Source organism: Scyliorhinus torazame, chromosome 17 (assembly GCF_047496885.1).
Source record: "Scyliorhinus torazame isolate Kashiwa2021f chromosome 17, sScyTor2.1, whole genome shotgun sequence".
In the NCBI taxonomy this organism is placed as follows: domain Eukaryota; kingdom Metazoa; phylum Chordata; class Chondrichthyes; order Carcharhiniformes; family Scyliorhinidae; genus Scyliorhinus; species Scyliorhinus torazame.
Genome location: NC_092723.1, coordinates 171,280,751 through 171,303,199, shown reverse-complemented (window position 1 = coordinate 171,303,199; position 22,449 = coordinate 171,280,751). Strand labels below are relative to the sequence as shown.

General features: G+C 44.8%; 1 protein-coding gene across 1 annotated transcript in view; it reads left to right on the top strand.

Annotated features, from left to right (window-relative positions):
* Positions 1-153: 153 nt before the first annotated feature.
* LOC140394403 (RNA exonuclease 5-like) overlaps positions 154-22,449 on the top strand; it is a 77,971-nt gene continuing 55,675 nt past the window's right edge. Inside the window, exons 1-8 of the mRNA XM_072481645.1 lie at positions 154-274; positions 3,082-3,421; positions 5,113-5,228; positions 7,006-7,132; positions 14,046-14,139; positions 14,628-14,795; positions 15,206-15,294; positions 19,387-19,502. Of these exons, the coding sequence (XP_072337746.1) occupies positions 3,281-3,421; positions 5,113-5,228; positions 7,006-7,132; positions 14,046-14,139; positions 14,628-14,795; positions 15,206-15,294; positions 19,387-19,502 (851 nt within the window). The 5' untranslated portion in view covers positions 154-274; positions 3,082-3,280. The remainder of the gene's footprint in view (positions 275-3,081; positions 3,422-5,112; positions 5,229-7,005; positions 7,133-14,045; positions 14,140-14,627; positions 14,796-15,205; positions 15,295-19,386; positions 19,503-22,449) is intronic.

Sequence of the window (22,449 nt, the reverse complement as noted above, 5' to 3'; positions counted from 1 at the left end):
AGTCACGTCTGACAGGACGGGACCGAGAGGCAAGAAGGGGCGGGGATTTGCTCGGGGTGCAGAGTTCAGCGGCGGGGGCGCGGCCTGGGGAGGGGCGGGGCCGGTTTCCGAGGGGCGGGGTTTCATATGAGGCGGGACTTCTGAGGCGTTGTGGGGGCAAAGTGTGGGAGCCGTTGGGGCGCGCGCGCGGTGCCGTAATGACGCAGGAGTGCGCGTCGACGACGATTACGACGCGACCGGCCTGCGTTGCTCTTGGTGATGGCCGCCTGCTCAGGTTGGGACTTTTGCGGTCTCGGTCGTCCCGGGTTTTGCTTTAACTGGGTGGGTGGGGAAGCACGTTGCATTATGCTGGAATTAGTGGCCCTTGGCCTGGCAATGTTTGGCGTCTGTCTTGGTTCAGCTGGTAATAAACCAGACCCCCGATACGTGAACTGCTAGTTGGGTTTTCCGCAGCCAGTCGGTGCCGTCTGGATGCTCGCGCCTGCGGCCTCACAGGCGGAGGGACACCGGGCCTCCTGGAATCACAGCCTGGCAACCGAGCGGGTGCTCAGTTTCCCCGGGGCGGGAGGGATCAGGAGCCGTGGGAATGTAGCTCTGGGACACCGGGGCCCAATGGTAATACCCCGACTAAAATTACCTAGACCAGTGCGGTATGCTGGAGGCAGGTTCCATCGAGGCATTCAGGAGGGCATTAGATGATTATCTGAATAAAGACCATGTGCAACGGTACGGAGAAAAGGCAGGGAGCTGGCACCAAGTCATGATGCTTATCAAGAGAGTGGGTACAGACGTGATGGGCCAAATGGCCTCCTTACACCGTAACGATTCCGCGATTCAATCCAGATCAGGCATTGATCTCTCGACCTTACAGTCTATGTGGCTTACAGTGTGCCCTCCGAACCAACAGGGTTGCATAGAGGGGCACAATGAATGGATTTCAAGTGGTTGTAATATTTTTCTAATGTCCGGTTTCTCATACTGAGTGCCCAATTGTTCGAAACATGTTTGTAATTTGAAGTTTGGAGATTGGCACCCTGTAGCACAGTATCCTGCCTAATTCAGTTGACTTCACACTGAACATAATGATTCTTTTAGTCAGCAAAAAACTTTTAAATACTTGTGTGTTTATTTTGCTATTACAATACACATGATGCCTGTCAGAATTTGCCAGACTTATTTACAGAATATTCTTCCCTATTGATTAGGCGCAACATGTGATAATCCTTTTTGCTCTCGATGAAAGCGGCACAGTGGTTAGCAATGTTGCCTCACAGCACCAGTGACCCAAATTCGATTCTGAACTTGGGTGACTGCCTGTGTGGAATTTGCACGGCTGCTCCTGTTTCCTCCCACAGTCCAAAGATAGTAAGAAGTCTTGCAACACCAGGTTAAAGTCCAACAGGTTTGTTTCGATGTCACTAGCTTTCGGAGCGCTGCTCCTTCCTCAGATGAACGAAGAGGTATGTTCCAGAAACATATATATAGACAGATTCAAAGATGCCAGACAATGCTTGGAATGCGAGCATTAGCAGGTGATTAAATCTTTACAGATCCAGAGATGGGGTAACCCCAGGTTAAAGAGGTGTGAATTGTGTCAAGCCAGGACAGTTGGTAGGATTTTGCAGGCCAGATGGTGGGGGATGAATGTAATGCAACATGAATCCCAGGTCCCGGTTCAGGCCGCACTCGTGTGCGGAACTTGGCTATAAGCTTCTGCTCGGCGATTCTGCGTTGTTGCGTGTCCTGAAGGCCGCCTTGGAGAACGCTTACCCGGAGATCAGAGGCTGAATGCTGAAGTGTTCCCCGACTGGAAGGGAACATTCCTGCCTGGTGATTGTCACGCAATGTCCGTTCATTCGTTGTCGCAGCGTCTGCATGGTCTCGCCACTGTACCACGCTTCGGGACATCCTTTCCTGCAGCGTATGAGGTAGACAACGTTGGCCGAGTCGCACGAGTATGTACCGCGTACCTGGTGGGTGGTGTTCTCACGTGTAATGGTGGTATCCATGTCGATGATCTGGCACGTCTTGCAGAGATTGCCATGGCAGGGTTGTGTGGTGTTGTGGTCACTGTTCTGAAGATCCAAAGATATGCAGGTTAGGTGGGCTGGCCATGAACAATGTGCAGGGTTACGGGGATAGGGTGGGGGAATGGGCCTTTGGAGGGTGCTCTTTCGGAGGGTCGGTGAAGACTCAATGGCCTGAATTGTCTCCTGCACTGTAGGGATTCTATGGAAAAATCAGCCTTTTGTTGCCTAATCCATCCTGAGATACATTATTGACAGAATGCCGTGCTGTTGGAGATGTATCTTTCAGACAAGACATTAAATCAAGGCCCTGTCACTCTTCTCGCTAGTATGTAAAAGATCCCATGTCACTATTTCAAAGTAGAACAGGGAGTTCATCTCATTGTCCTGACCAATATTTATCCCTCAATAATAATAATAATAACCAACTTCAGTTAAAATAAAACATTAACTGCTCATTGTCACATTGCTGTTTGTGGGATCTTGCGGTGTGCAAATTGGCTGCCACATTCTCTACCTAGCAACAGTGACTACACTTCAAAAACATTTAATTGGCTGTAAAGTGCTATAGGATGTCCTGAGGTCATGAAAAGTGCAATGGAAATGTGAGTCTCTTTAAAATATTGATTTTGGATAACTGAATGGCATTGATAATTATCATTTACTGTTGTTACAGTGGGAGCATGAAGGAATGTGAATGTATGTTGATGAGAAATAACTGAAAGTGCCCGATTTAGAATGGGAATGCTGCTCTATACTCATTGGATTCAGTGTGAATTGTGGTGTATGAGCACTTCAATCCCTTAAGTTTCAGCAGGATTGCAAGTTATGAATATCATATTTAGAGCATGTTACAAACCAATAACTTGCACCTATTGCAAAGTAAAATGTCGCAAAGTGCAATATAATGAGTTAGTCAGTCTGATGAGAATCACCTTACCAGTCATTTGATTTATACAACTGGCTCTACTTCTATATATTTATTGTACAGAAATTGATAAATTCCTGTTTAAATATTAGTCACAAACATATAAACTTTGTTTTGTCTTTGCAGATGCAAGGAAGTTTTAAAACAAGTAACATAAATGGGATTCATATTTCTGCCAACCAGACAAATTGATTTGAATTTTCCTTTGTCGTTAAGCTGCTGGCAGTATTGTTTGTAGTTAAACTGCTGGCAGTATTGTTCTGGTTAAGCTGCTGCAGTATTATTGTAGTTGAGCTGCTTGCAGTACTGTTGTAAGATTAATCAGATGGCGGCTAATGCGAAGAAACTGTGTAAACGCAAAAATCCGGGACAGAAACGTGCAAAGGAAGCAAAAAAGAAAGCCAAGGTCCAAATTGGGAGCATTGTGGAAAGTGACATTCGGTGTAGCAGTCAAGAGCAGCAGAAGGTAAAGACACAAAAAAACAAAGGTTCTTACTTTTGACAGTTATTTACACCTTGAGATTGTAACAATAAATGAGCTAATTTTCCTGGGAACAGATAACTGACCATTGACAATTCAAGTTGTCTTTCCATTGCAGAATTTAGGAGGTTTACATTTGGGAAAGGGAAGCTGCTGAAGGGAAGCACAAGCTGGACCATACTGGCACAGATTCTGTGGGATTAGCTGCAGAGCTGTGCTATAAGTATCAAATTAGGTCAGCTGTCCATCCTCCTTTTCAGGGAATGGATTATGATATGCAGTTTGTTGTGCATTAATTCGCTGTCACACTTCCGAATTAACAAGATTGACGACACTTCAAAAAGTACTTAATTGTCTGTAAAGTGCTTTGAAACGTTCGCTGGTTGTGACAAGTGTTCGATAAATGCCAGCCTCTCTTAAATCCAGGTGCCCTTCCATCCCTTCTCATTCCTCTGTTCATTTTAAGTTGCCCATATGTAAGCTCTGGAATTCTCTCCTTGTACCCCTCGGGTTTTAAGAAGCATCTTTCAACCTCATCTCTAACCAAGTTGTTGGTCAACTGTCCTAAATCTTTGACTTGGTGTCACATGTTGTTTGATGATTGCACTGTAGGCCAGTGATGGGCAACCTGCGGCCCATCTGGGTTCTGAGTGTAGCCCACAACACATTTTGGCGACCATTGCCCACAGGCAGGGTTACCACATTCTGCTGATTTCCATCCACATAGTTTTTTTCCTACCGGTATGACAAGTGATGCGCACATAAAGCAAGGACAAGTGAAATGAGGTGGGCCCACTACATTGGATGTGAGAGCCATGCACCCCCTCTGCATCCAAAAGTGTAAATATTTATTTTGTTTTTCCCATTTGAAGTTGATAGTTCTATTAATATATAAATGATTAAGCATTTTCTATAACTCGTGATGAAATATTTGTCTAGATTGCCCACTACTGCCTCTAGCTGTTTCACTGTGTTCTAGATGTTATATAAATGTAGGTTATTGTTGGTATGAGGCCTGACCACAGAGCTAGATTTATCTAATGTGAAATTATCTTATTTCAAATTCAATAGTAATTTCTAAAATAAGCAGCCCCTGGATGTCATGGTTGAAATTCACTGTGCCCACAATCTTATTTATTTATAAATAAAGCAGTCAGATAAGTAAAGTAGTATTTTGTTTCCTCATAGACTCCCATCAGTTACTTAAAAATAATAAATGTTTTTACCTCTGCCATTTCTGTAACGTCTTGAGTAATGATTAGGAATAGAATCATTTTTGTTAAATTTACAGGTTTTTTGTTTTTGTTTTATGGCATTGTATTTTCTCCTGGTCCCCTTACTTATGCCTACTTGCATCATACTGTTTTTGAACAGGTCATTAGGAGATGCAGATCTACCTCGGATTGACCTGCCCTGTTGATAGTACTATCTTAGCTCACATTTACACCTCTCCTGCTTGGATAACTGATATTAGACTTAAGATTAGGAAACATGGGCACCAATTTGAATTCTGAGATACAGTGTTTCACTTTGTTTTAAGAATTATTCATTGTAAATTATTTAATTTAAATGTAATAGCATGTATGTTCTTCAATTGAAAAATTGTCCCCCTTTGAAAGAGGTTCTGTCATCCTGTTCCAGAACAATAATCTGTTTCTTTAATGTCTGTTTTCTAGGATGTTTCTGTTTTCACTGTCAATGCGGAAAGTAACCACTGTGCCATTACCCACAAGCAGCTCTGTGAGCTAATAAACCACGCTGTATTGGGAAAAGTGAGAAGCCCTCCGCCCAGGTAATGTACACCAGATGTTTAATGGTCCACTCTGCCCCGTTGTGTCATTAGTGAGAAGCCACTTGACATTGGGCTTTAACCTTGTTTTTGTCTTTAAATGAGCCAAGCTGCTGGTGTTCCACCTTCTCTGTGGCTGCTTTGGTTTCTTGCAATGCTGGGGTACAGACATTTGGTATTCTCCTCTAGTTCCATGTGCAATAAGTTCTAAAACGTCACTTTTTTTCTTTATATAAAATTGCTTCCAATTTTCATGTAAAATAATCATCGCAGTATTGGTGCAATAGGACAGCAAAAAGAACTATAAACAGAAAAATTGACAGCTTTAAACAGTGAGTTTGTTACAACTTTGCAAAAGGCTTCAGGACTTTTACGTAATTGTCACAATCTCAGCTGAGTAACTTGTATTCAGTGAGGCATAAATTGCAGTAATAAAGCAATGCATCTAACATTCAAATCTATCTTCTTCTTGTATATCCTAATTGACCGACTAAATTTCTAACATTCCCTGTTTATATATCTGAATTTGAATAACTTGTTCAGCAGAAATCATCCATTGAATGGGAGTTTTCTGTTATATATTTGGAAGCAACAAGCAAAAATAGTAAGAGAGCATTAACAAAAGCAATGGAATATTATGCTTCTGAGTATATGACTGCCTGGCTGAGACTGCACACCTTGACACCTTTGTGCTTGAACTCCATCATTGTACAAAATGCTGCACTTGATTGGTCAGCAAGTCGATAAACATAGTTTCCATTGACAGTGAAGATCTTTCTTTTTTAAATTTAGAGTACCCAATTCATTTTTTTTCCAATTAAGGGGCAATTTAGCGTGGCCAATCCACCTACACATCTTTAGGTTGTGGGGGCGAAACCCACGCAGACACGGGGAGAATGTGCGAACTCCACACGGACAGTGACCCAGAGCCGGGATCGAACCTGAGACCTTGGCGCCGTGAGACTGCAGTACTACCACTGCGCCACCGTGCTGCCCCAAAGATCTTTCTTTTAATCTAGGATCATTAAAAGTGATTATTTCATGAGATGTGGGCGTCACTGACACAGCCAGCATTTGTCATCCATCTCTAATTGACCTTGAACTGAGTGGCTTGCTCGGTCATGTCAGGGCAGGTACGAGTCAACATGTTGCAGTCAAACCCCTGGAACTCCCTCCCTAATGGCACTGTGAGTGTACCTATACCATGTGGACTGCAGCAGTTCAAGAAGGCAGCAGACCACCACCGTCTCATTTTTAAAAAAAATTTAGAGTACCCAATTATTTTTTTCCCAATTAAGGGGCAATTTTTGTGTGGCCAATCCACCTAATCGCCACATCTTTGGGTTGTGGGGGTGAAACCCACGCAGACATGGGGAGAATGTGCAAACTCCACACAGACAGTGACCCGGGGTCAGGATCGAACCCGGGTCCTCAGCGCTGTAGGCAGCAGTGCTAACCACTGGGCCACCGTGCTGCCCCACCACCACCTAGCCAACAACACACACACCATTAGAAAAAAATCACATGTAGGCCAGACCGTGTGAGGATGGCAGATTTCAGGGAATGATATGAACAACCCGATCAAGGTAGTTTTACGTCACCATTAGTGAGACTAATTGAATTTAAATCTATGGAAATTCCACCAACTGCCGTGGTGGGATTTGAACCCATGTCCCCAAACCATTAGCCTGGGCTTCCGGATCACTAATCCAGTGACATTACCACGATGCCACCGTCTCCTGCTGCAGAAAGATACTACAGTGCAATTTTTTTCCTCCAGCTGGTGCCACATTCACAGGCAGGAAGAACTTAAAGGAGTAGCAGTGATTGTTCTACATGGAGTGAGTCAGATGCACTTCTACAGATACTACCTCCAATTTAAGCAGCTGAGGAAAAAGTTCCGATTTGTAAGTTCACTGTTCATGTTGTTGCATTTGGAAATCTATGTTAAGGTACTGTGACCCATTTGAATAGGAAATTTAAAAGAAACTACACGTTCAGACTATTCAACCTAGCTCGACTATTTCAATGTTTATATTCTAAAGCATCCTAATTGCCTCTTTCCACCGTTCCCCCAATATATCTCTGATCCCGTCTCCCTCATGGATACCTTTAAATGTGTCGATGCTATCTGCTTCAACTTCCCCGTGTTGCAACAAGTACCATATTCTCACAATTGTCGAAACATTTTCTTCCTGTTGTGCTTTTCCTAAAAAAAAATCAAGCAATTAAATTTCATGTTTGTCAGGTTTGTTTGTACTGTGTTTTTCAATATTTCTGCTTACAAAGTGGCCAACGTTAATATTGGTTATGTTAGCGTCATTATAGAGATTGACAAGGCAAAAAAGTCGAACACACTTCTACTCTGAATTTGAAGCTGTGTAATGCAAATTTTCATCAACTTGTACGAACTAGGGCATTTTCACAGTAACTTCATTGCAGTGTTAATGTAAGCCTACTTGTGACAATAATAAAGATTAAAATTAAATATTGCAATTAATAATGTCACCCGACCATGTTAGTGGGCTAACTACAACTGTGCTGGCCTGATCTCACTCGAGGCCTGGTTAGCTTTTTAAAAAAATATTCTTTCACAGGATGTGGTTGCTGCTGGCAAGGCCAACATTTATTGCCCATCCCTAATTGCCCTTGAGAAGGTGGTGATGAGCTGCCGCCATGAACCACTGCAGCCCATATGGTGTAGGTACACCCAAAGCGCTGTTAGTGAGGATGTTCCAAGATTTTGACCCAGTTGAAACTTACCATCTTAAAACTGTTACTTCCTGGTTGGATGGGAACCCAGACGCTTGACCTCTGATATTCCATCCATCTCAGCATGTCCAGAGATTGACCAATTGAACTACCAGTTAAACTCTACTGCCGTTCCATTAGAACAGGGCGCACAACTGATCCTGACGCCTTTTTGTTCAGGGGAAGGCACCTCCATGTTACAGGTGCAAAAGCTACTTCAGATTTCATCTTCATAAACTTGTTGAATATGCAAAGTTGATATACCAAATGGAAATAGTGATTTTATGAATTTTCATGCAATCTTGTGCCGAATGTTAAAAATACTTTGTTGAGTCAATGCCTGCATTGCCCATCTAGCTCAGCTGGTTGATAATGGAGCTCTTAATCCCAGAGTCTTTGTCTTGAGTCCCAATTTGGGGGATGATTTTTTAATGTTTTGAAAACACGGAAGAAATGTGGATAAAGATCCTTGTTAAGGGTAAATAATTCTTAAAAGTGAACATGGGCTTTTGAGGGGAATCCGGCTACCAAAGAATGAAATGCTATTTGTAGAAAATAGTGTTAGAAAAACAAACATAGATTTATATTTTTACGGGTAAACATTAGAAATAAGGCATGGTTCTAAGTGGGTTTAATTTAATGTTTCTGTGCCTGGAAGGGTAAAACCTATAGTTAGATTCATGCTGGACAAAGGTGTTTGTATGTGTGGGGGTTAGTTAAGTCCCAACACTGATTCTATTGTGTTTAGGGAGGGCTACAGTTTGAAAAATAAATAAACCAGCATTGGTTGCTTAGCAAGTGTGAACATAAGGTGGAGAAGTTTTTAGGTTTTAGCTAGAGATAGGTAGTGAGAGAGAGGGCAACCTGCACAGCTCTGCTTGAAACAGTTGGTTCAGAAGTCTAGAGAGAGAACATCTCTCTCAGCTTTGCAAGAAAAAGAGCCATACCATGGAGTAATGGTTAAGAAACAAGTGCAGAGGATCGGCATATTTTCGGCTCCATAGAGGGACAAGGCAGGGATGTCCTCTGTCCCCATTACTGTTTGCACTGGCGATTGAGCCCCTGGCGATAGCGCTGAGAGGTTCCAAGAGATGGAGGGGAATACTTAGGGGAGGAGAAGAACACCGGGTATCTTTATATGCGGATGATCTGCTACTATATGTGGCGGATCCAGCGGAGGGGATGCCAGAAATAATGCGGATACTTGGGGAGTTTGGGGATTTTTCAGGGTATAAATTGAACATGGGGAAGAGTGAGCTGTTTGTGGTGCATCCAGGGGAGCAGAGTAGAGAAATAGAAGACCTACCGTTGAGGAAGGTAACAAGAGACTTTCGTTACCTGGGGATCCAGATAGCTAAGAATTGGGGCACATTGCACAGGCTAAATTTGACGCGGTTGGTGGAACAGATGGAGGAAGATTTCAAGAGATGGGATATGGTAGCATTGTCAATGGCAGGGAGGGTGCAGGCGGTTAAGATGGTGGTCCTCCCGAGATTCCTCTTTGTGTTTCAGTGCCTCCCGGTGGTGATCACGAAGGCTTTTTTCAAAAGGATAGAAAAGAGTATCATGGGTTTTGTTTGGGCCGGGAAGACTCCGAGAGTGAGGAAGGGATTCTTACAGCGTAGTAGGGATAGGGGGGGGCTGGCACTACCGAGCCTAAGTGAGTATTATTGGGCCGCTAATATTTCAATGGTGAGTAAGTGGATGGGAGAGGAGGAAGGAGCGGCGTGGAAGAGATTAGAGAGGGCGTCCTGTAGGGGGACCAGCCTGCAGGCTATGGTGACAGCCCCATTGCCGTTCTCACCAAGGAACTATACCACGAGTCCGGTGGTGGTAGCTACACTGAAGATTTGGGGACAGTGGAGACGACATAGGGGAAAGACCGGAGCATTGGGGGGGTCCCCGATAAGAAACAACCATAGGTTTGCCCCGGGGGGAATGGATGGGGGATATGGAATGTGGCAAAGAGCAGGTATAACGCAATTGAAAGATCTATTTGTGGATGGGAAGTTCGCGAGTCTGGGAGCGCTGACTGAGAAATATGGGTTGCCCCAAGGGAATGCATTCAGGTACATGCAATTGAGGGCTTTTGCGAGGCAACAGGTGAGGGAATTCCCGCAGCTCCCGACACAAGAGGTGCAGGACAGAGTCATCTCGAAGAAATGGGTGGGGGACGGTAAGGTGTCGGATATATATAGGGAAATGAGGGATGAAGGGGAGACTATGGTGGACGAACTAAAAGGGAAATGGGAAGAAGAGCTAGGGGAGGAGATCGAGGAGGGGCTGTGGGCAGATGCCCTAAACAGGGTAAACTCGTCGTCCTCGTGCGCCAGGCTAAGCCTGATTCAGTTTAAGGTATTACACAGGGCACATATGACTGGAACACGGCTCAGTAAATTTTTTGGGGTGGAGGATAGGTGTGCGAGGTGCTCGAGAAGCCCAGCGAATCATACCCATATGTTTTGGTCATGCCCGGCACTACAGGGGTTTTGGATGGGGGTGACAAAGGTGCTTTCGAAAGTAGTAGGAGTCCGGGTCGAACCAAGCTGGGGGTTGGCTATATTTGGGGTTGCACAAGAGCCGGGAGTGCTGGAGGCGAGAGGGGCCGATGTTTTGGCCTTTGCGTCCCTAGTAGCCCGGCGCAGGATATTGCTAATGTGGAAAGAAGCCAAGCCCCCGGGGGTGGAGACCTGGATAAATGATATGGCGGGGTTCATAAAGTTAGAGCGGATTAAGTTCGTTCTAAGGGGGTCGGCTCAAGGGTTTACCAGGCGGTGGCAACCGTTCGTCGAATATCTTGCGGAAAGATAGATGGGGGGAAAAAGAAGGCAGCAGCAGCAGCCCAGGACTTTGGGGGTGGGGGGGGGGGTGGCCTGAGACAAGGCAGTTGCCAATTAGGGCTAGTTTTTATTTTTGTTATTTAATATTTATTTATTTGTTGTTGTTTTCTTTTGTTCTTGTTTAAATAAAAAAGGTCATTATTATCTGTATTGTTATAATGTTGTGTAAAGGATGCACAATGTACTGTGTTTGTTGACCAAAAATTTTCAATAAAATATTATTTAAAAAAAAAGAAACAAGCGCAGAGATAGCTATTTAAGGAAACTAGAGCAATGAGAAGTTTGCGAGAAGTCTGAGGTTAAAAGTACTAGAACAGTGAACTGTTCAGTAAAGACAGACAGAGCTGAGAAAAAGTCTTTTTACCAACACAATTTTATCCCCTTACAAACAATAACCCCCCCCCCCGTAACAAAATAACACAAAATCGCACTGAGCAAGATATATACATGGCAAAATGGTATATTTACATAGCATTATACACTGGCTCTCTCCTGCACGTGCCAGTTTCCCCCACCCTTCATTTTATCTCCTGCTCCTCCATCATCCCCCCCCGCCCCCGGCCAGGGTTGCTGCTGCTGCTGACCGACCTTCCTCTAACGCTCCGCAAGATAGTCTAGGAACGGTTGCCACCGCCTGTAGAACCCCTGCGCAGACCCCCTCAAGGCAAACTTAATCCTCTCCAGCTTTATGAACCCAGCCATGTCGTTTATCCAGGCCACCACGCTGGGGGGCTTCGCCTCCTTCCACATTAGCAAGATCCTTCGCCGGGCTACTAGGGACGCAAAGGCCAGAACGTCGGCCTCTTTCGCCTCCTGCACTCCCGGCTCGTCCACTACTCCAAATATTGCTAGCCCCCAGCTTGGCTTGACCCGGACTTTCACCACCTGAGATATTGCTCCCGCCACTCCTCTCCAGAACCCCTCCAGTGCCGGGCATGACCAAAACATATGGACATGGTTCGCCGGACTCCCTGAACACCTTCTGCATCTGTCCTCTACCCCAAAGAACCTACTCAACCTCGCCCCCGTCAAGTACGCTCTGTGAACCACCTTAAATTGTATCAGGCTGAGCCTGGCACATGAGGAGGAATTAACCCTACCCAGGGCATCAGCGCACAAACCTTCCTCGATCTCTTCCCCCAGCTCCTCCTCCCATTTACCCTTCAACTCTTCTGCTAGCGCTTCCCCCTCTTTCATCTCTTGGTGTATTGCCAAAACCTTGCGCCCGACCCATACACCCGAGATCACCCTGTCTTGAATTTCTTGTGCCGGGAGCAACGGGAATTCCCTGACCTGTCTCCTCACAAAAGCCTTCACCTGCATATATCTAAATGCATTTCCCGGGGGTAACTCAAACTTCTCACCCAGTGCCCCTAGGCTCGCAAATGTCCCATCAATGAACAGGTCCCCCATTCTTCTAATCCCCGCCCGATGCCAGCCCTGGAACCCCCCGTCCATCTTCCCCGGGACAAACCGGTGGTTACCCCTGATCAGGGACCACACCGAGGCTCCCACTGCACCCCTGTGCCGTCTCCACTGGCCCCAGATCCTTAACGTTGCCGCCACCACCGGGCTCGTGGTATACTTTGCTGGCGAGAACGGCAGCGGTTCCGCCACCAACGCCCCCAAGCTCGTTCCTTTACAGGACGCCATCTCCATCCTCTTCCTTGCCGCCCCCTCTCCCTCCATAACCCACTTGCGGCTGAGAAGAAGTCTAAGACATCAGAATGACAGCTGAAGTGATTATCTGAATGTTAGTTGAAATAACCATGGAAATCAGTGGCTGGATCTCGGAGTTTGTGTAAAGTCAAGACAAGGGAAAGGAGGTGGTTTAAATCCTGGACTGGATTTGCTGTCAAAAGTGAAGCTGAAACTTTGCTAGAAGTGTCAGTTGGAAAACCTGGTCTGGGTTTCTACAAATCGTTGAGGGAAAGCATACTTATGGGACAAGATTTTAAAGTGTGCTTATAGGAGTGGAGTTTGGAAACTCGCGGCACAATCATCAGGGAGGATTCTGAGGAGAATGTATTTCGCCACAGTCATCTTGTGTGTTTAAAAGGGACTTTGTGTTAATGAGGCCATTGTAGCTTAAGATGTACTTTGCAAACCATATTAATCTTAAAATCCATGTGTAATTGTTTCCCTAAAGGGGAGTAAAGGAGTATTGTATCATCCAATTTTTTCATGTTTAATACATGTTTTTTTTTTCTTGTTAAAACTAATTAGTGGTCCTGTACCTCTGTTCCTCCACACTTTATTTTTTAATAAGTAAAAGTTGCTGTTTTTTGAGTCAGGATTCCATTCTGGGATCTGCCTGTCCAGGTATAATGTCAACTGGGACTGTAACAATAAGTTAATAAATAATGGAAGATGGAGTGAGCCCATACAGTTCAATACTTCTCAAAGTCTTCTTGACAGAATCTGCAGAATGTCCTATTAAAAAAGCAATGCCCCAATATATCTCTGTTGAGAATTTTAATAATGACCCAAATTGATAGAACATTTTGAAAAGCACTCGATCCTATCATAATTCTGTTTTAATTTACCCCCTGACACTGTACTAGGTTTCAGTTTGCATCTCAAACTTAATTTAGGATGTCTGTCTAATTGCAAATGATAAAATATGTTATAAGATACCATAGATCATAGATACCAGCTGCATTTAAAACCATCTCTCATTTACTGTGACTGACACTGCCTCTGCACATGTGCAGGAAGTGCTTCCCGTAGTGTAGCAGCACAAATAAATACAGCTGACTGGATTTCACTTGGCTGGGACAGGCCGTGTGGTTAGATTAACCAGTGGGTACTCGCTACACACATTCACTTATGGCGAATGGCCACTTATCCAAGACAATTGCCTGTCCTCTTGAAACTGTACAACAGCATGCGTTCCCTTCGGGAGAGAAGACGGATGTGTTTATTTCTAACTAAAAGGCCTCTTTTACTCCCTTTCGGGCACCATGTCCTAAGAGGGAGTTGGCGACGGTGGGCTTCCATGCATTGGTCCATGTTTCTGGTTGGCGGGGTACTGCAGTGGTTTGACATTGTCTTCTGCAGGAAAAAGGCATCATGCCTTCAAAAACAAAGTCAACCTGCTTTGTATATGACCATAAAATGAACAGTTTCTTGCAGAATGTCCTCAGTACCTAGAAGATCACATTTAGGTTTCTGTTGTTGATCAAGCAATACTGTAGTAGCTTTTATTCATCTTTTTGTTTATTTTCAGAGATTTAGCATGCCCCCTCCTCCTGATGATTTTCTGCTTCGTATTTTTGGAGCTGAGACATTGCCCACACAAGACAAAAGTCCAACAGTCAATGGTAATGACATAACCACAAAAAAACCTTATCAGGCGAAATGGACAGAGAATGTGGTTTACTTTTTTTCTCATGTTTTTGGAATGAGAAGTGAGGTTGCGCTGACTGCAATTTGCTTCGCTCTTGGTCTGTGTGTTCATTGAAATGTAACCGCTTTTAAATTTGTACCTGACTTTGTATTACTAGTCTGCCTATGAACAGACTCTTGCGCCCCTAGGTTACACTGTTGTATCATTAGATATTGGTCTATAGGAGAGCACTGCTTAATGTAATACTTGTGGTTAAGTGAGCAGGAACAGTATATTCAAAATAATATCGAAAGTTACACCCAAACCTTTACATGTGTAAATATTTTCAAATTAAATATAAATATGTGGGTTTAAAGGGGGTATGGGGTAGAGTGTGGATATTGGGTGTTGAAAAAAGATCAAATGGATGGTTTATTGTTCAATTAGGATAGATGTGCTAATAAATGTTGCTATTTATTTCAGGCACCTCTGTATTGAACGGTCATTGCCTTATGACAGAGAATGATAGCGGTGAACAATTAAAGCTTTACAATCACCCCATCGTTATTAAATATGGCAGAAAGAAGCAAGGCTTGACCAATTACTTGCTGAGTATACATGATCTGACTATGAATGATTATCCAATCGCAGGTTAGTATACTTCTTGTGCACAGCTGAGCACATCCATAATGTTGAATCTGTACTTGTGTTGGGTTTGGGCGTCGCTTCCACCCTTATCCTGACCACTTTGTTTCTGTATTTGTATCACTTTAAAACTTGGTTCTTATTATCTTGTACCTTTGAGATTATCTTCGCTGAAACCTGATAGCTAGATAGGTTTTTGGTGACTTGATCAAGATGCCAAACAAGAAACCTGTCTGTAAATAGCTCTAGCTGTTGGACCTACATATTCTAATTCTGTAGAAATATGTTTAGTGAATTAAATGACCGGTCTGAACTATTTTTGATTATGTTGCAGTATATATAGCTGTAAGATGGCTTTACTTTGCCGCCTTGACTATTTAACCACTTTACCCCTGTACTTTTTCAAAATATATTAGGCACTCTTGGTTCTATAGGATTTGTCCAAAGTGGATGTACAGCTAAAGTGACCGACAGCAGTCCATTGTTGGGCCTCGACTGTGAAATGGTAAATTACTTCTCCTGTTTAAAGTCCACAGCAGTTAAAAATTATAATTTGAGTGTTGCTGAAAAAGGAGACATGCTATCAAAGCTTTTCACCTGGCACTCGTCAGGTTAGCGTGCAAGAGATTTCCAACAGTAATGGGGGAACAAGAATTTATGTTGCATGAGAAGAGAGTGTTGATCGGTTGGCAAGTGGCCTCTTGATTGGTGGAGGCATTGCCATGGAGAATGCTACATGGAACAATCCAGGGAACAGTTGTTCATTCCCCAGGGCAATGCCTTGGCCAATCAAAGTCGGACCAGTCCAGTTTAAATTTGAACAAAGCTGGGCTGTTAACTGTTCCATGCTGCATTCTCCATGCCTCCCAATTGGAGCCCACTTGCCGATCAATCAACGCTCTTCTCATGCAGTATAAATTCTTATTTACCCTTTACTGTCGGAAATTTCTTGTGAGCTTTCCTGATGAATGTAAGATGAAAAACTTTTTTTTAGCAATCCACAAGTTATGAAATACCAAACAAATAATGGTTATAAGTTGAAGAGACAAAAATTTGGATAGGTTGGGACAAGTGCAAGAAGCGTGATATAGAAAAGTGCCTGTGAGTCCAGAATTCTGGATAAATTCTGTGATGGAGAAACAATATTCCTGCTTTTTTTCCCTCTCTTTGTTACTTATAGAACATGGTACATGCCACTTCTTGTATAGGTCCCAGCAAGGAGAGCCTTAGGAGCATTTGTAGCTATGTTGTAATTTAAAGGAAACACTGCTCACATCTCAACCCAAAGCACACATTTTCCCAGCTCCAAGTGGTGTATTGTCATTCATCTCAAGAGGCTTGGAATATAAAAGCAGGGATGTACTTCTGAAGCTTTATAAAGCATTAGCTAGGCCCCATTTAGAATACTGTGAGCAATTTTGGGCCCCACACCTCAGGAAGGACATACTGGCACTGGAGCGGGTCCAGCGGAGATTCACACGGATGTCACACCTAACATACGATGAACGTCTGAGGATCCTGGGATTATATTCATTGGAGTTTAGGAGGTTGAGGGGAGATCTAATAGAAACTTACAAGATAATGAATGGCTTAGATAGGGTGGATGTAGGGAAGTTGTTTCCATTAGCAGGTGAGACTAGGACCCGGGGGCACAGCCTTAGAATAAAAGGGAGTCACTTTAGAACAGAGATGAGGAGAAATTTCTTCAGCCAGAGAGTGGTGGGTCTGTGGAATTCATTGCCACAGAGGGCGGTGGAGGCCAGGACGTTGAGTGTCTTTAAGACAGAAGTTGATAAATGCTTGATTTCTCGAGGAATTAAGGGCTATGGAGAGAGAGCGGGTAAATGGAGTTGAAATCAGCCATGATTGAATGGTGGAATGGACTCGATGGGCCGAATGGCCTTACTTCCGCTCCTATGTCTTATGATCTTCTAAGTGGATGCATTGCTTCAATTTTGAATAACTGGGAAGCTAACTACAAGACAATGCCACTGTTTAAATATAGAGCAACTTGCCTCCTGGTCTCAGATTTATTCTGATAATTACGTTTTTCCCAAATCATTTCACTTGTGGAGGTTTTTTAAATTGAAGAATAAAAAAAATCATGCAGTGGCAGAAGATCCAAAGTTATTCACTTATGAAACAGTTACTGTTATGTAGGCAAATAATGGCAGCCAGTTTAGACGCAACAAAGTAAATTAGATCATTCACCAGTTAACTTGCTTTAGATGGTGTTGCTTGTGATATGGTCAAGAAATTGGGACAGTTACTCCTGTTGGAATAGTGTTATGAGATGTCTTACTTCCACCTTAGTTAAATGTCTCATTCAAAAGATGGCATTCATAATAATGCATCATTCCCCAAGTATCTCTTCACTGATTATGTGCTTTTAATCTCCAACCAAACCTTCTGACTCAGGTGGGAGTGCCACTAACCCCATCCATTTCAAATTTGCCATTGGATTTCTTTACATCCACATAATGTGGAAGACAGGGCTTCAGTGCAGCATTTTATCTGAAAGCCAACCTCCGACCGTGATGCACTGCCTAAGTACCGCAGTGAAGAATCAGCTTAGATTATATGGTCAAACTCCTGGAGTGCGACTTGAACTCATAACCCTCAGACTTGGAAACTGGAGTGCTAACATTCAGACAAGGCTGACTTCTAACATGGAGAGACATAAAATAAAGGGTACGTTTCTAAAGGGGGTGCAGGGGCAGAGGGGCCTGGCTTAACATGTGCATAAGTCATTGTTAGATCGAACCCGGGTCCTCAGTGATGTAGGCAACAGTGCTAACCACTGCACCACCGTGCCACCCCACACTCCAGTGATTTTAGTGAACATATATGCACCCACTAAATTGGGATGACGCGGACTTTGTCAAGAAGGTGTTGGCAGCCAACACGGAGCTAATTCGCATCAATTCATCATGGGGGGAGTTTTCAATTGTGGATTAGTCCAAGAATGGATAGGTCGAGCCCCAAGTCCTTGAATTGAAGATGGTTGCTGGGGGGAGATAATTTTGTATAAGGCCCACAGGGATAAAGTTGGAAGGGTTGGTTGACTGCATTCTGGAGGTGGACCGACAACACTCAACGACCCCGACGGTGAAGTTGTTGCGGAGTGGGAGAAGCTACAGGGGTGGAGTCCGAGCTTCTTTCGATGAGGGAGGTGTTGAGCCGACATATGGATGATAATGGCATAGTGTAGGTTAGATGGCTTTTGTTTCGGTGCAACATCGTGGGCCGAAGGGCCTGTACTGCGCTGTATCGTTCTATGTCTGTGTGTCCATGGAGGTGATCACCTCTGGAACAGTGCCCAAGGATGGCGAAAGGGCCATATTTAAAAGTCTCTTGATATTGACCGACAACAGTCTCAAAATTCCAGTGTTCTGCAGTTTGACTGAGAAGCTTCCCTTCCTGCTTTGCACCTATGGTGTTTGATGACTTGGTTTACTTAGCAATCACAGAGAGAAAGATCTGCAAAAGCTTTTGCAGGCGTGTTGCTGCTGGCTGGCTTTTTTGCTTCTGTGTCACACACACTCTGATAGCCCACAGCACTAGTTCACACACACTTAGGTCAGCTTTCAAGCTGGCTTTTAACCCAGCCGTTGCATATTCCTGGAATGTGAAATCCGCAAATCCATCTGGGACATTACACACACAATATCTCTTGTTGAGACAATACTCATATCCCATTGTCTGCACCAGAGATGGCAAATTAGTTTCTGTATGCTTTAGAAGCATTCTTGTCTGGAAACAGAATGGGGTTCCATTGTTTCTCTTGTATCACCTACCACCAATTCAGCCAGTGGCTGACTTTACCTCCACAGCCATTTTTGGCTTGCCTGTCCATTTTGGAAAATTTATTTAAAATTATATATTTCCGGATGTAATTCTGTGTTTTCTCTCCAACACACAGGGTTTTTGCCTTTATTAGCCAAGGAATAGAATATAAGAACTGGGAGTTTATACAAGAGCTCCATGATAAACACCGTTAGGGTACAGCTGGAGTATGGTGTGTAGTTATGGTCTAGGAAAGGTGTGATTGGACTAGGGAAAGCACAGCGAATATTTATGACTAAGTTGCCTGGATTGGAGAACTTTAGAGCGAGACTATGGGGTGATTGAAGTGTATATAATTTTGAGATATCTTGATAAGAGTAGGGTGAGGAATTCAGAATCAGGGGACATAGATTTAGGGGGAAGGGTTGGGAGGTTTAGAAGTGAATTGTGGGGAAATCCTTTCACCGAGGGGATGCTGGGAATCTGGAACTCATTGGCTGAAAAGGTGCTAGAGGCAGAAATCCTCATAACAGTTCAAAAATACATGGATTGGCACTTGAAGTTCCATAACCTACAAGGTTATGGACGAAGAGTAAGAAAGTGGCAGGATGTCTTTTTGTCAACTGCCCTGGGCACGATGGGCAGAAAAGATTCCTTCCATGTTGTAAATTTTTGTAATTCCATGATTAGTCTTGGCTTTGCGAAATATGTGCACATAATGCTGTTCTACCACTGCAGTAGGTTCAACTTCTTATTGCATTAAACTTGAATTGTAAGTACTTTATTGTTGTATTAATTTGAATTATTCCAGTGCCTGACTTTACAAGGGACTGAACTGACTCGTGTGTCTATTGTTAATGCCGAGGGACACTGCATGATGGATGAGCTGGTGAAGCCAGACAGCCTGATCCTCGACTACCGCACCAGGTAATGATTAAATGGTTGCATTTGGATTTTGTTCATTGTCAAGTGTACCGAGGTACAGTGAAAAGTATTTTATTTTAAAAATATATTTTATTCAAGATTTTTTGGCCAAACATAACAGTACATAGTTTTTCTTTTAAACAACAATAAAGCAATATAAATAACAGTGGCCAGTTTTAAACAAATAAATAAATAATATATAAACAAAAACAAAACTAAATGGCAACTGCCTTGTCAAAAATAGTTACTCTCCAAAAGTACAATCCAACAGTCCAATATACATTACCTATAACAAATGTCTATACATATACAATAACATCCCTGAGAGCCCGCCCGGATCCTCTCTTCCCTCCTTCCCCCCCCCGGGTTGCTGCTGTTGTCTTCTTTCTTTTTCATTCCCTCTATCGTTCTGTGAGGTAGTTGCCACCGCCTGGTGAACCCTTGAGCCGAACCCCTTAGTACGAACTTGATCCGTTCTAACTTTATAAACCCTGCCATGTCGTTTATCCAGGTCTCCACGCCTAGGGGTTTGGCTTCCTTCCACATAAGCAATATCCTGCGCCAGGCTACTAGGGACGCAAAGGCCAAAACATTAGCCTCTCTCGCCTCCTGTACTCCCGGCTCTTCTGCTACCCCGAATATAACCAACCCCCAGCTCGGCTCGACCCGGACCCCCACCACCTTCGAAAGCACCTTCGCCACCCCCACCCAGAACCCCTGCAGTGCCGGACATGACCAGAACATGTGGGTGTGATTCGCTGGGCTTCTCGAGCATCTCCCACACCTATCCTCTACCCCGAAAAATTTACTGAGCCGTGCTCCAGTCAAATGCGCCCTGTGTAGAACCTTGAATTGTATCAGGCTTAGCCTGGCACACGAGGACGACTAGTTTACCCTACGTAGGGCATCAGCCCACAGCCCCTCCTCAATCTCCTCCCCCAGCTCTTCTTCCCATTTCCCTTTCAGCTCATCTACCATGATCTCCCCTTCGTCCCTCATTTCCCTGTATATGTCCGACACCCTACCATCCCCCACCCATGTCTCTGAGATCACTCTATCCTGCGCCGGGAGCTGCGGGAATTCCCTCACCTGTTGCCTCGCAAAAGCCCTCAGTTGCATATACCGAAATGCATTCCCTTGGGGCAACCCATATTTTTCCGTCAGCGCTCCCAGACTCGCAAATGTCCCATCTACGAACAGATCTCTCAATTGTACTACCCCAGCTCTTTGCCATGCTCCAAATCCCCCATCCATTCTCCCTGGAACAAACCTATGGTTGTTTCTTATCGGGGACCGCACCGAGGCTCCCGTCCTTCCCCTATGCCGTCTCCACTGCCCCCAAATTTTTAATGTTGCCAGCACCACCGGGCTTGTGGTGTATTTCTTCGGTGAGAACGGCAACAGTGCCGTCACCATTGCTTGTAGGCTGGTCCCCTTGCAGGACGCCCTCTCCAATCTCTTCCACGCCGCTCCCTCCCCTTCTCCCACTTCTCCCATCCACTTACACACCATTGAAATATTGGCGGCCCAGTAATACTCGTTTAGGCTCGGTAGTGCCAGCCGCGCCCCCCCCCCCCCCCCCCCCCCCCCCCCCCCCCCCCTACTACGCTGCTTCCCGGCCCACACAAAACTCATAATACTTTTCTCGATTCTCTTTAAAAAAGCCTTTGTGACCATCACCGGGAGGCACTGAAACACAAAGAGGAATCTCGGGAGAACCACCATTTTAACCGCCTGCACCCTACCTGCCAGTGACAGGGTCACCATGTCCCATCTCTTGAAGTCCTCCTCCATCTGTTCCACCAATCGTGTTAAATTAAGCCTGTGTAAGGTACCCCAATTCTTGGCTATCTGAATCCCCAAGTACCGGAAGTCTCTTGTTACCTTCCTCAGCGGTAAATCCTCTATTTCCCTGCTCTGCTCCCCCGGATGCACCACAAATAACTCACTTTTCCCCATGTTCAATTTATACCCCGAAAAATCCCCAAGTATCCGCATTATCTCTGGCATCCCCTCCACCGGGTCCGCCACATATAACAATTTATACAAAGATAAAAGATACCTGGTGTTCTTCTCCTCCCCTAAACACTCCCCTCCACTTCCTGGAACCCCTCAGTGCTATGGCCAGGGGCTCAATCGCCAGTGCAAACAATAACGGAGACAGGGGACACCCCTGCCTCGTCCCTCTGTAAAGCCGGAAATAATCAGACCCCCGTCCATTCGTAACCACACTCGCCATCGGTGCCCTATACAGCAACTGTACCCATCTGATATACCCATCTCCAAAGCCAAATCTCCTCAGCACCTCCCACAGATAATCCCACTCCACTCTATCAAATGCTTTCTCGGCATCCATCGCCACCACTATCTCCGCTTCCCCCTCTGGCGGGGGCATCATCATTACCCCGAGCAACCTCCATATGTTCGTGTTCAGCTGTCTCCCCTTCACAAACCCAGTTTGGTCCTCATAAACCACCCCCGGGACACAGTCCTCTATCCTCGTCGCCATTACCTTGGCCAGAATCTTAGCATCCACGTTTAAAAGGGAAATGGGCCTATAGGACCCGCATTGCAGCGGGTCTTTTTCCTTCTTTAGGAGGAGCGATATCGTTGCCTGTGACATAGTCGGGGGCAGCTGCCCCCTTTCCCTAGCCTCATTAAAAGTTCTCGTCAGGAGCGGGGCCAGCAAGTCCATATACTTCCTATAAAATTCCACCGGGAATCCGTCTGGTCCCGGGGCCTTCCCCGCCTGCATGCTCCCAATCCCTTTCACTACCTCCTCCATCTCAATCTGTGCTCCCAGTCCCGCCCTCTCCTGCTCCTCCACCTTAGGGAATTCCAGCTGATCCAGAAAGCACATCATTCTCTCCTTCCCTTCCGGGGGCTGAGCTTTATATAATCTTTCGTAGAATGCCTTGAACACTCCATTCACTCTCTCCGCTCCCCGCTC